We start from the raw sequence: 14,971 nt of genomic DNA on the forward strand, positions 1-14,971 counted from the left end.
CTAAAGATCCGGACCGGTTGAAGCTATGGCTACTTGCTCTGAACATAGATTCCAACACACCAATAGGAATAATCAAGAACAATCGTGTTTGCTCAGAGCATTTTGCACAAGATTACTATTGTGAAAAAATCCCATCCATTGATTGATTGAAAACGTTAACACTTTAAGTGCCGAAAACGTGTTTAGGCGTCCTTCCCCGCCATGCTCAAGTTGCCGAGGACGCCGTAACTCGTCTTTAATATCAATATTTCAAAAATCTGTGATCGGAATCATATTTTCCATCCGCAGCCTTCACACACAGTTCTGAGCTTCTCTCAATCCTCTAGCGCAGGGGTCAGGAACCTTTTTGACTGGGAGAGCCATAAAAGCCAAATATTTCTAAATATATTTCATTGAGAGCCATATAGTATTTTTAACGTATAATAAATTAAATATGTCTTACTTTTAATGCGACTTCTGGTGCTGCATGGTTTTGCTGATGGCCTTGTAATCTGGTTCATACGTGCTGAGGTTGAGCTTCATGCAGGCGTTGAGGCTTCCATCAGTTAAACGTGAGCGTAGGTTGGTCTTAATGTTCCTCATATGCGGGAATGACTGCCCACATGCATATGTAGAGCCAAACATGGTCAATACGGCAATACTCACGCTGCATTGTGTGGTATGTCACAGGAAGCTCGTTCCAAGTTTTAAGAATCAGCTGGTCTTCAGGTTGAAGATTTTTTATTTCTGTCCACTTGTGTTCCCTCGCCAGCTCTGCTCGCTATATCTTCAGCTACAGATACTATTAGCTGTATCTTCAAAACTAATTTCTGTTTACTTTAAAATGACACAGTATTATTAAGAAATATCACAAGTATAAATAAAAAAAAAAATATATATATATATTTTTTTTTTACTCAAAAATTTCTGGGAGCCATATGCTGTCACCAGAAGAGCCATATATGGCTCGTGAGCCATAGGTTCCCGACCCCTGCTCTAGCGGTTCAAGAGCGCCATCTGGTGGCCGATCGGCAGAAGCGCCAAACAGGAAGTTATGTGGATGAAGTGCTGATCGTCCATATTACTTCCGGGCACTCTCTATAGGTCCCGGGACTCGATCTCGACACAATACATAGCGATCCGTTGCCAATAACTCGATAAACAACATGATTTGGACGTATATACTATTATACAACCTGGAAATAGATCGCGTATTTCTACATCCCATAATAGGAATATTTCAGTTCCACGCTCATCGTCCAACGGCGCGAGGAAGATACGGTAAGATTCAGCGTTATTTTTGAACGTGTTTGATATAAACTGCTCTGATGATCATATCACCCACACTAGATGAATGATATAACGCTGCCCACGGAATTATAAACGACCCCCCGCCCATCCGGTCATCATCAGATGATACGTAGAAACTTCTAGAAGTACGTCCAATTGAAATTTTTGATCTCGCACAGATTCCTACCAAACTGTATTTCATCATCAATATAATGCATTTGGGGCTATAAATCACGTTCTGGAGAAAGCTGCAGAAAGAGATGAAAACATACTTATACTTTAGACCATATTTTACTATGAATATGTGAATGAAAAAGTTTAACGTTGCTACACAATGAACAATACATATAGGACCTTGAATGGGCCCTAATAATGGCAATTTAGCAATAGAATTTAAAAAGTTATAGCCCTGCAAAGAAGGGGAACTTCTCCATAGACAAATGGAGCTGGCAAGGGATGGTATATCATGAATTTAGCCTTAGGCAATCAAAGTGTTAACATTGCAGAATGGGTACAATACAGTACGGCTCAATACACACAATTGTTAAGGGGATGCAGACCAGAGAAAGACTTTCGTCTTGTTTACATCAGGGTCCCCCAAAGTGAAACACTGGCAACCATGACTGGTAAGAGTTATGTTTTTAGATGGAAGGCTGTATTCCATCTGTCTAACGTTAGCGAATATTGTGAGATTGATGAATAGGACGTAACTTTGCTGCACTATCCTAGTATAATCCTCCGGTCCCTGCATCCCACTTGATTGCTACGTTCGCTTGCTGACTGGTGCTATATTAGGCTACTCGTAAATTGGCTAACCTATTTTGTTTACTCAGGAGTTCAGGTTAAATGAACAGGTCTATGACCAAAGAAAAGAGCATAAATGTGTCTTCATTGTTTAGCCAGTTTCTATAGTTACAACAGGGCTTTTGAGGTGATGTGTGAAATCACTGCGCCCAGGCAGCAGTGGTTCGCCAAAAAAAGATTGAGTATATAATCTGCTTAGAAAACCAAAATGTAATTTTTTTTTAATTGTATTTCTCCACGTGGTAAATACACCGGTCACAACATGTATACAGGAACGTTTTGGAGTGTATTTCGTGACTGTTGGGAACTAGGCTACACTGGCACAACTACTTCCAGTGAATGACGCTAAGCTAGCATAACGGTGCGGCTGTTCCCTAAGCCCATAATGCACGCACAGAGAAGAAAAGGATGCATCTGCTCGTCTAACTCCAGGGTAGATGGCAAATAAGCAAATTTCCCAAAAAGTTGGCGTGTTCCTTTAAGTGATGGAACGCATTTAGAGCAGAATATGAGAAAGGTTTAAACAAAATAATTACATTAGACACATTTAATCAAACAAAAAGAAAGAGAACCTGATGATTTCAAATACTATTTTGAACATAATAAATTACGGTACTCAAATACAGCGTTTGCCCAAGTCTGATCTTGAATAGTTGAAGACAATTACATATAATTATTATGTAATTAAATAAATTCTACATCATCACAGATATGAAGTGTGTGCTGCCTTTACAGTAAACAGGCGTGTTTAGGATGAGAGCCTCCTCTACAGTAAACAGGCGTGTTTAGGATGAGCCTCCTCTACAGTAAACAGGCGTGTTTAGGATGAGAGCCTCCTCTAGAGTAAACAGGCGTGTTTAGGATGAGCCTCCTCTACAGTAAACAGGCGTGTTTAGGATGAGCCTCTACAGTAAACAGGCGTGTTTAGGATGAGAGCCTCCTCTACAGTAAACAGGCGTGTTTAGGATGAGAGCCTCCTCTACAGTAAACAGGCGTGTTTAGGATGAGCCTCTACAGTAAACAGGCGTGTTTAGGATGAGAGCCTCCTCTACAGTAAACAGGCGTGTTTAGGATGAGCCTCTACAGTAAACAGGCGTGTTTAGGATGAGCCTCTACAGGTTGGAGGTTCCGGCCTATAATCACTCAAAGTGCTTGGTCTGATTTCCTGGATACTAAATGAAAAGGAGAATAACATAATATATATTATCTGTGACCTCAAAACAATGGAATTTGAACCGCAAAACCCAGGTACAAATACAAGGACATACAGCAAGTATATAATGACCAAAAGACAAAGGCAGTAGTAGAGCTCAGTCTGCTCACTCTGCCCCCTAGTGGTGGTTCTGTACGGCAGGCCGCGTGTATATTTTCCCCAACGGAGTTTCACTTCCGCGTTCGGTTTGTGAAACTCCGTTGGGGAAAATATACAGGCCAGCAGGAAGGGCACGACTCATGTTCAGAGAATCTGCCCTCGTGCATTTTGCACGTTACCACTAATATACATCAGAATATTATGAGTGCATGCTTATCAACTGTTCGCCTGTTTTTACTGCAACACTACTATCACCGACATCTAAGAAGGGAGATCCCCCCTTGAACGGCCCTTCTAAGGTTTCTCTCCTCCACATTGCCTGTGGTGCATTTTTTCCTATTGCTAGGTTTTAGTGAGTTTTTCCTTAACTGGGAGTGTTGCATTTATTTTGCATTTATTTAAAAAAAATTGGACTTTATGGTGTTTTTGTTTTGTTCTTGATTTATTGTGATGTTTCTTCTTGACTTGTTTAAAGAAGACGTGTCCGGCCCATGGGGACATTAACGTGTGTTGTCGGGCCTTACAAATACATTTGATTTGATTTGATTTGATTTAGAATAAGGACTATGTAACCTTGTAGTGGAGACTTTCACTTTTAGGGGTGCAGGTACCGCCACCATTTAGACACCCGTTAAAAACAGATCTGTGTCGGATTTCTTTGCCTGTGCAAATGCAGCCTATGTTTTCTACACTCCATCCCCTCTGGACTGGAAACGCTAGACTAAGCATCTCCTCCAGTTGAAACACAACACAGCCTCAGACAGGAGCTTCACAATAACATCTGTCTGCATCCTCATCATTTAAACACAGCCTCAGCTTCACAATAACATCTGTCTGCATCCTCATCATTTAAACACAACACAGCCTCACAATAACATCTGCTGCATCCTCATCATCTGGCAGCTCCTTCTAGGGTGAAAATAGATTTTTTTTTCATAGGCACTTAAAAGGCTTCTTTAATAAATCAAAACTAAAAGGTTTAAACAGACAGAGTTTGTCCCTAGCACCCCAGTGGTATGATTCCCTCCTCCACCTTAAATCAGTCACTTCATTCAAGTGATACATATCTCCCTTTATTCCTGTGAGAACAAGTAAACATCCATTTTCTGGTCCCCTGGTGACTGTTGGCTGGGAACCTGCAGAGGGGCTGCTGGGTAATGGTGTTCTGGAGGGGCTGCTGGATAATGGAGTTCTGGAGGGGCTGCTGGGTAATGGAGTTCTGGAGGGGCTGCTGGGTAATGGAGTTCTGTAGGGGCTGCTGGGTAATGGAGTTCTGGAGGGGCTGCTGGGTAATGGAGTTCTGGAGGGGCTGAACATGGCTACTCGCTCTTGTCCATCTCCGTGAGAACACACAGGCAGGTGTACTGGGTGAGGTAGGTGAGAGAACCTGGAGACAGGGGAGGGAGAGGCAGTCATTACACAGATTATATGAACCCTTTCACTGCCACACTACAGAAGGTACCGTCTGTAGTGTGATAGTGAAAGGGTTAACCTTCTGTAGTGTGGTAGTGAAGGGTTAACCTTCTGTAGTGTGGCAGTGAAAGGGTTAAAGATGCAAAGCAGCTCATAGATCAGTAAACAGTGCATTTATATAGTTATTTTATCCAAAGCTTTTACAATATTTGTTCCTCACATTCACACACCGACGGCAGAGGCGACCACGCAAGGTGCCGACCTGCTCATCAGGAGCAGTTAGGGGTTAAGTGTCTTGCTCAAGGACACCTCAACACGCTGCTCGGGAGGAGCGGGAATCGAACTGGGAACCTTCTGTCAGACATGTTAGAGTCTGAGTGCAAAGTAGTATAGACATATATTAGCAAGATAGGTAGTAGTATAAGAATAGTAGCATAGTATTAGGGTACATAATAGTAAAAAGGTTAGAGGGTTAGTATTTTTCTTTTCAGATATTGTTTGAAGAGGTGTGTACTCTTACAATGTGCACCTAAGTCGTGAGCACAGTTTGTATATATTACAGATCAACAATGGTGTTATTGTCACCTTTGGTGTTGACAAAATCAAAGTGATGAGTTGTAACTGTAATATTATCACTGAAATGCAGGGGTGTAAAAAGTACCCAGAAATTATAATTAAGTAAAAGTATGGGTACAGTCTCAAAATCTGACTCAAGTAAAAGTCAGAGTATCTGGCTAAAAACACACTTGAGTAAAAGTTAAAAAAAACGTTTCTACTTTTAAATGTACTTAAGTACTAAAAAGTAAACTTTTTTTCTGACCGTCTATTCTTCTGATAGCAGGTGTTTAATCAAAGATCCCCGCTTTCTAGTCTTGCACAAGGACCAATCAGCATGGGTATGGGCGGGTTCATTTTCCATTGATGGGGATTTGATTGGCTGTTTTTAAATAAAGAGCGGTCGCAGGATTAATAGCGTTAACGTTAGTTTGGCCAGAGAAACAAATATACTAATTGAAATTGTTGGACCTGCGAGATTTGTACTTTGTAGGTCTGCATTTTAAATGTAAGGAGTAAAAAGTATGTTTATTTTCTCTGAAATGTAATTGAGTAAAAGTACAAGTATACAAACCTAATAATACTTGAGTAAAGTACAAATCCCCCAAAACAGTATTAACAGTAACGAAGTACAATTACTCAAGTACTTTACACCCCTGCTGAAATGTAGTTAGTAATTCATTACACTATTCATCATTACTACGAAAAAGTCCTATTAGTAGTACTGTACCGCCCAACAATGAATCATTGAAGTGTGTGTGTGTGTGTGTGTGTGTCACCATGGCGACCAGCAGCACATGAGAGCGGAGGAACTCACGGAGCATCTTGGTGACGATGGGCGGGCGCTGGGACTCCGGCAGGTGGATCCCCAGGAAGTAGACGGGCACCCCCGATAGGGCAATGGCGATGCCAATCAGAGAGTTGATTGTGTCGCTGTAGAGAGGCACGATCACCAGGAACAAGGCACACATGCAGAAGATGATGGGGTACAGCAGCGACAGCTGGAGAGGAGACACACATGCAGAAGATGATGGGGTACAGCAGCTGGAGAGGAGACACACATGCAGAAGATGATGGGGTACAGCAGCGTCAGCTGGGGAGGAGAGGGGGAGGGGCATCAGAGAGGGGGGAGGGGGGAGTCAGCTGGAGAGAAGAGGGGGGGAGTCAGCTGGAGAGGAGGGGAGGGGGGGAGTCAGCTGGAGAGGAGAGGGGGGGGAGTCAGCTGGAGAGAAGAGGGGGGGAGTCAGCTGGAGAGGAGAGGGGCGGGGGAGTCAGCTGGAGAGGGAAGGGGGGGAGTCAGCTGGAGAGGAGAGGGGGGGGAGTCAGCTGCAGAGGGGAGGGGGGGGGAGTCAGCTGGAGAGGGGAGGGGGGGAGTCAGCTGGAGAGGGGAGGGGGGGAGTCAGCTGGAGAGGGGAGGGGGTGGAGTCAGCTGGAGAGGGGAGGGGGGGGCAGGCTAAACACCTTTTTCGTTGGTAAATCTATTCCATCATTTCCGACCTACAACTCCTATATTTTGATTCAAGAGGTTTATTTGTCACATACATACCAGGGCATACAGTGAAATGTGGGTGGTCATACTAATAATAAAATAGACCAAAAAAAACAGGTAATTAAAAACAGGTAATAAGAAGACATAAGATGTGCATGATAAAAATAGACATGCTAAATTCCTGAGAAAGCACTGGGTCCTATGTACACTACTATACAATATACAGTTTTAACTCTGTCATTATGCTATACTTACTATACCTAAACTATACTATACAAGAACCACATCTGTTCTTTCCTTAAAGTATGGGGGTAGATTTCTATCAAAAATAAACAAACGCAAAAGTAGAATCCACAATCGTAAAAACGATCCACACACACACACCTCTCAATTTGTGTTTCGTAAATCATAAAAACACGCTTGATCTGCTTAGATTTATGTACGGAATTCTAAAAACAGCTTGATCTGCTTAGATTTATGTACGGAATTCTAAAAACAGCTTGATCTGCTTAGATTTACGTACGGAATTCTAAGGACACGCTTGATCAGCTTGGAGTTACGTATGTAATTTTTAGACAAATATTTCGCTGTTTTTCCTTGTGTGGATTCGTGTGTGAAGCTTCTCTTCGGCGCTACCGAACACGGCCCGATGTGTGTTCGGCTCATGGGCGCTACAAGTGGCCAAAATCGCACATTATATTTAGCCATAAGCATCAACATTCCATTATGAAAATGAATGCTCAAAGTAAATATATAGTACCATTTTGAAGATAACAACTAGGGCTTTCAAATGATATAAAATATCTGTATGATTATCATGATTATTATTATTAATATCTTTTATATTTGATGCAGAAACTATTACAAAAATCTTGTCCGGCCACCACATTTCAACAAACAACTGCATTTTCAACCACTTTACTGACAAGCTAGGAGGAAACTTAGGCGCTGGTTACACAGGGGGTTTTGTTTTTGTTTTGTTGCTGAACGTTTGCTGTCCCAGTTAAATAGAAATGCCGTTTTGGCAGGATAACGCGTTGCCCTACTGACAACGCTGAAATTGTGTTTCCGTTTTGGATACTCGCCAAAACTCGCAGACAACGTGTCATGTAATCTGCGCGGAGCCGTTGTTGCTCAACGCCCATGTGCAGTAGATACCGACATCTGCGTGCCCTCACCAACGTCCGGTGACGACAGAGCTGTCCCAAACAGCTGCAGCTACCATGTGTTGTCAAGTTATTGTTATAAGGACCCCAGTCCAAGCTACAACAGTCTGCATTTCCTTAACAATTGTTTGTATTGAGCCGTATTGTATTGTACCCATTCTGCAATCTGTTAAATAAAGTTTACATCCATTCATTCTGCTAGCATTAACGATTGCATGAGCAGCTGGCTAACGTGAGCTAACGTTAGCTACCAGACCCTGTTAGCTCAGAGCTCCTCTTTCAATCTTAACAAGCATTAAACAAAATGGGCCAGTCATCTATTCACCTTTGTTTAATACATGAGGCGTTGTCTAATGTTATCTAGCTACTGATAGCTCCTGATATCATCAGTTTGGTGCTGGCTGGCTAACGTGAGCTAACGTTAGCTGCTAGCCACAATGCTATACTGTTATAATGGCATATCCCTATCGTGTTAGCATGTAAGCTAACAAAATCGGCGATCTTTTTGTGAGACTAAACTATCCGCTCTTGGTGGTCAATTGTGTTGATGTTAGTTTTGTTTCATCAACAAATGAGAGGCAGAACACACAGTGAATGTATCCGTTTTGTTTATTGCACTTTTATTGCACTTTCTTTGCTGAAAAATAAATGCTACATTGGCTAAATGGCTCACGGAGGCATTTAAAGATGGTGGCTTGTTGATTTTTTTGCAGGAAGTGTATTGGCACATCCAACTTCTGATTGGTTGAAAATTGCCTTCATGTTCGCCACCTACTGCGACCTACTGCTTTGGCATTGTACTACATATTGTGGTCGATAGCTGTGTTGTTTACCTGTGGACGTGTGAGGCGGGTATGCGCTCTCAGGATTTGTGCGCAGGTAACTACTTCCCCGCGCATGCTCAGTGCTGAATTCGAGACGCGATCCGTTGCGGTCTGACCACGCCTCGTTCTGACAAAACGAAAGTGCTCAGGTCGCAAAACAAATGTCTAACTCGCCTGCCACTACATTGCGCTCTGGAAAGCGATCTTGAAAACGAAACGAAAATACCCCTGTGTGTAACCGACGCTTTAGAGGGTGTTGGATATATGGTGGAGAGCTTTGTGGGGTGGAGTGACAGCAATCACCCCAAGAAGAGGCCCCCCCTGATTCCCATCACCATCCGAGGGGATGAGGTAGAGGGGGTGGAGTCATATAAGTTCCTTGGGGTACACCTGAACAATAAACTGGACTGGTCAGACAACACAGAGGCCCTCTACTGGAAGGGACAGAGCAGGCTGTTCTTCCTGAGGAGACTCAGGTCCTTCAATGTTTGCAATAAATGGTAAATGGCTGCTTTTTTATATAACGCTTTTATTTATTTATTTCGCACCATTTCAGAAAAACCATTCATGTCTAGCACAGTCTCTGGAGCGTAACAGAAAGAAGCATTTTGTATAAAAGTATGACAACTAATAAAGAAACTTGAAAGAAACTTGACCATGACAGAAAGTATATAAAGGTGCTGAGTCAAGGCAAGAGACCCAGATGGGCCTATACAGGGGCCTCAACTCATTAAATCATTGGATTAAAAACAAATAAACAAGAACAAAAGTAAAGTCAAATAAGTTCATAAAAATTTGTCATAATATTAAGATAATAATAATGATAACAATAAAAATCAAAGTAGTAATAATAATAATAATAATAACAAAAACAACAACATTAATAATTAGTCTAAACAAATTAACATGAAACTGTAAAACAAAGTGACATTAATGGTTTTATGAGATTGAAACTATTAATTTAATAATGTATATTTAAGCTTGGATTTGAGTGATGAAATAGATGAGCACATTTTTATTATGGAGGGTTTTGAATTCCAAATAGTAGGACCTCTAAATCTTATACTGAACTGACCAAATGTTGTGCGGAAGAAATTATGATGAATATTGTTTGATTGCCTTGTTAGATATGAATGAATACTGGAGTTTGATATGAAAAAATTATGGAAAACAATAGGAAATAAATCTAAATTAAAAGTGCAGTTAAACATAAAAATACATATCTGGTACCTCATCCCATTTCTGCTTTGCACTATATAGTATTGTATATTAGTACATTGCATAGTATATTGTATATTATATGGTAACTCAGTTACTTCTATTCTGCATCGAACATTGTACATATGTCTATACTGAACACTGTGACCTCTATTTTTACTTCTATTTTACATGCTATACTATTTTATTTCATACTTATCTTGTTTAGCACAGTCTCTGTAGCGTAACAGTAAGAAGCATTTTGTATAAAAGTATTCTGTACTTCTGTATGACAACTATTAAAGAAACTTGAAACTTGATACTCTGAACTTCCTTAACTGTCTCAGGTGGTAGAGGCGCTGCTGGAGCTGAACCTGGCCACAGTGTTCTCCGCCCTGAGAACACAGCCCTGGGGGGACCTGATGCTCAGGGTGATTGAGTTGGAGGTCTGACCCCCCACTCTGACCGCCTGGGGCCTGTCACTCAGAAAGTCCAGGATCCAGGCGCTCAGGGCGGAGTTCAGACCCAGATCGATCGACTTGTCAACCAGTCTGGTGGGGACTATGGTGTTGAAAGCTGAACTATAGTCAATGAACAGCAATCTCACATAGCCCCCCTTCTGACTGTCAAGGTGAGAGAGGGTGTTGTGTAGTAGCTGGGAGACCGCGTCGTCAGTGGACCTGTTTGTCCTGTATGTGAACTGCAATGGGTCCCCATGTTACTAGGGAGGGAGAGAGGCACAGATGTGGTCCTTGACTAGCCTCTCAAAGCATTTCATGACCACAGAGGTGAGTGCCACTGGTCTGTAGTCATTTAGGCCTGCTGGGGAGGAGTTTTTTGGTACAGGGATTATAGTGGACACCTTGAAGCAGGCAGGGACCACGGACTCAGCCAGGGATAGATTGAATATGGTTGTGAACACCGGGGCTAGCTGGTTAGCACAGGACTTGAGTATTCGTCCTGTTATCCCATCTGGGCCTGCAGCTTTCCTAGTATTTACACCCATAAACGCTATTCTCACGCTGTGTTCCGCCAATGAGGGAGTGTGTGTGTGTCCCCCGCGGATGAACCCCCCCCCCCCCGCGCGGCAGCCGGCAGTGACGTCGCCACTGCTCGCCCCAAACCTGGCGTAAAAGGAGTGTAGACGTACTTGATGTGGTGGGCGCTAACGTTACATTTGAATGATGTGTTTGTTCCTAATGTGTGCTCAGTATATTGCGGTATGTGATGATGACATGAGGGTAATAATTATTTGTATTTTCAGGCTGTATCTGCGCCTATACAGCCTGAAAATTGAAATAATTATTACCCTCATGTAGCACACACGTCGGCCCACATACCGCAATATACTGAGCGCACATTAGTCAGCCAGCAACTGTATTCCCAGGAATGAGGAAAGGTCCAACCTAGCCACATTCGGCCAAAACCACTACATCTGTCATTGGGGTGAATGGAGGCTGTGCTGCTCTAGTCTCCTTGCTGCCTTGTAAATAAACATTATTGTTTTATAATCATTCCTGGTTTTGTGTCGCTGCACCCTCACCCACCATGTCTGTTGCCTTATGTTGCGCCCTTCCACTGAGTGACCACAGGGGGGCGTAACAAATGCCTTGTAGAAATGATGTCTGCAGATTTCATCCCTATACGTTTCCATACGTTACCATCACCTGACCGTGGATCTCATACGTTACCATCACCTGACCTGGGATCACCTGACCTCTCTGGGCATCTCCATGAGGTCTGGCCTACTCTGTGTGACATCATGGGTCTCTACAGGAAACAGGAAGTGGGTCCTGTACCTTCAGGGGGCGTGGTCTGTGTGACATCATGGGTCTCTACAGGAAACAGGAAGTGGTCATGTACCTTCAGGGGGCGGGGTCTGTCAGGCTCCTTCCAGCGGAGGTAGATCTGCCCGGCGATGGACAGGCCCATGAAGAACCAATAGCTGAAGCTGTAGTAGTTGATGAGCTGGAACACGTCCTGCACCGTCAGGTAGACCAGCGACATGACGCACTGCGGGGGGGGGGGAAGAGAGACATGTGACCAGGGGGGGGGGAGAGAGACATGTGACCAGGGGGGGGGGGGGGAGAGAGACATGTGACCAGGGGGGAGGGGAGAGAGACATGTGACCAGGGGGGGGGGGAGAGAGACATGTGACCAGGGGGGAGGGGAGAGAGACATGTGACCAGGGGGGAGGGGAGAGAGACATGTGACCAGGGGGGGGGGAAGAGAGACATGTGACCAGGGGGGAGGGGAGAGAGACATGTGACCAGGGGGGAGGGAAGAGAGACATGTGACCAGAAACCTTCCAACGGGACACTAACCAAGTCACTCTCACTTCCTGTAACGGGTTAATGACCTCACAGTGTTAATGACCTCACAGTGACCTCACAGTGTTAATGACCTCACAGTGACCTCACAGTCTTAATGACCTCACAGTGACCTCACAGCGATAACAACCTCACAGCGATAATGACCTCACCTCACAGCGATCTCACAGCGATAATGACCTCACAGTCTTAATGACCTCACAGCGACCTCACAGCGATAACGACCTCACAGCGATAACGACCTCACAGCGATAACGACCTCACAGCGTTAACGATCTCACAGCGTTAACGACCTCACAGTGATAACGACCTAACAGCGATAACGACCTCACAGCGATAACAACCTCACAGCGATAACGACCTCACAGCGTTAGCGATCTCACAGCGATAACGACATCACAGCGATAACGACCTCACAGCGATAACGACCTCACAGCGATAACGACCTCAGTGTTAACAACCTCACAGCGATAAAGACATCACAGCGATAACGACCTCACAGCGATAACGACCTCACAGCGATAACGACCTCACAGCGATAATGATCTCACAGCACAATGTGATCTCACAGCGATCTCACAGCTGATTCAGCTCTTGGTGGCCCTGCCTCCTGTTCTGGGGCAGCCTCTAGGCTTGGCTGCTGAAAGTGTGAATCTGGTGGGGATGTGTCTTCACTCTTCTGGGGTTGACGCTATCCGGAACGCGCGCGCTCCGTCCACTACCGCGGCTTACGCTGGGAAGTGGCGTATGGTCGAGTGTGGGGGCAGAACATTGTTCAGCCACCCTCTCGTGATACGCTCCTGCTTGGCGCTCGGCGTCTCAAGCCTGTGGAACGTTCCTTGTCTCCGAGTGGGACCTCCAACTGGTCCTGGGCCGGTTGTCGGAGGCCCCGTCGGCTGTCTTTAAGACCGTGTTCCTTTTGGCCATCACCTCCGCTGAGTGCGTGGGTGAGCTGTGTGCTCTCTCGTGCGGCCTGAGTGCCTGTCTATTCGGCCGATAGCGGTGCAACTCTGAGGCCTAATCCAGTCTTTGTGCCAAAGAATATCCGGAGCTCTTTTCGCTCCAGGGATATTGTGGTTCAGGCGTTCGTCCGCCTCCTCACACTAGTGAGTTGGAGGCGGGCCTTCACCTGTCGTGTCCTGTCCGTGTACTGGGGGTTTACCTCAGTCGGACTCGGGATCTCAGGGCTTCCGTTCAACTGTTTGTTTGTTACGGTGGCCCTCGCGCAGGTGAGGCGCTGTCCAAGCAGCACCTGTCACATTAGTTGATGAGCTGGAACACGTCCTGCACCGTCAGGTAGACCAGCGACATGACGCACTGCGGGGGGGGGGGAAGAGAGACATGTGACCAGGGGGGGGGGAGAGAGACATGTGACCAGGGGGGGGGGGGGGGGAGAGAGACATGTGACCAGGGGGGAGGGGAGAGAGACATGTGACCAGGGGGGGGGGGGAGAGAGACATGTGACCAGGGGGGAGGGGAGAGAGACATGTGACCAGGGGGGAGGGGAGAGAGACATGTGACCAGGGGGGGGGGAAGAGAGACATGTGACCAGGGGGGAGGGGAGAGAGACATGTGACTAGGGGGGAGGGAAGAGAGACATGTGACCAGAAACCTTCCAACGGGACACTAACCAAGTCACTCTCACTTCCTGTAACGGGTTAATGACCTCACAGTGTTAATGACCTCACAGTGACCTCACAGTGTTAATGACCTCACAGTGACCTCACAGTCTTAATGACCTCACAGTGACCTCACAGCGATAACAACCTCACAGCGATAATGACCTCACCTCACAGCGATCTCACAGCGATAATGACCTCACAGTCTTAATGACCTCACAGCGACCTCACAGCGATAACGACCTCACAGCGATAACGACCTCACAGCGATAACGACCTCACAGCGTTAACGATCTCACAGCGTTAACGACCTCACAGTGATAACGACCTAACAGCGATAACGACCTCACAGCGATAACAACCTCACAGCGATAACGACCTCACAGCGTTAGCGATCTCACAGCGATAACGACATCACAGCGATAACGACCTCACAGCGATAACGACCTCACAGCGATAACGACCTCAGTGTTAACAACCTCACAGCGATAAAGACATCACAGCGATAACGACCTCACAGCGATAACGACCTCACAGCGATAAAGACATCACAGCGATAACGACCTCACAGCGATAACGACCTCACAGCGATAACGACCTCACAGCGATAGCGACCTCACAGTGTTAACGACCTCACAGCGATAATGATCTCACAGCGATAGCGACCTCACAGCGATAACGACCTCACAGCGATAACGACCTCACAGCGATAACGACCTCACAACGATAACGACCTCACAGCGATAACGACCTCACAGCGATAACGATAACGACCTCACAGCGATAACGACCTCACAGCGATAACGACCTCACAGCGATAACGATAACGACCTCACAGCGATAACGACCTCACAGCGATAACGATAACAACCTCACAGCGATAACGACCTCACAGCGTTAACGACCTCACAGCGATAACGACCTCACAGCGATAGCGACCTCACAGCGATAACGACCTCACAGCGATAACGATAACGACCTCACAGCGATAAC

At 45.3% G+C, this 14,971-nt stretch overlaps 1 protein-coding gene across 1 annotated transcript in view; it reads right to left on the minus strand.

Annotated features, from left to right (window-relative positions):
* Nucleotides 1-4,558: 4,558 nt before the first annotated feature.
* slc7a6 (solute carrier family 7 member 6) overlaps nucleotides 4,559-14,971 on the minus strand; it is a 49,235-nt gene continuing 38,822 nt past the window's right edge. The window contains exons 8-10 of the mRNA XM_084330401.1: nucleotides 11,893-12,042; nucleotides 6,171-6,354; nucleotides 4,559-4,772 (exon numbers count right to left, since the gene is read on the minus strand). Of these exons, the coding sequence (XP_084186527.1) occupies nucleotides 4,705-4,772; nucleotides 6,171-6,354; nucleotides 11,893-12,042 (402 nt within the window). The 3' untranslated portion in view covers nucleotides 4,559-4,704. The remainder of the gene's footprint in view (nucleotides 4,773-6,170; nucleotides 6,355-11,892; nucleotides 12,043-14,971) is intronic.

The sequence above is a fragment of the Notolepis coatsorum genome (genome assembly GCF_963971535.1).
Source record: "Notolepis coatsorum genome assembly, chromosome: 15".
Taxonomy (NCBI): domain Eukaryota; kingdom Metazoa; phylum Chordata; class Actinopteri; order Aulopiformes; family Paralepididae; genus Notolepis; species Notolepis coatsorum.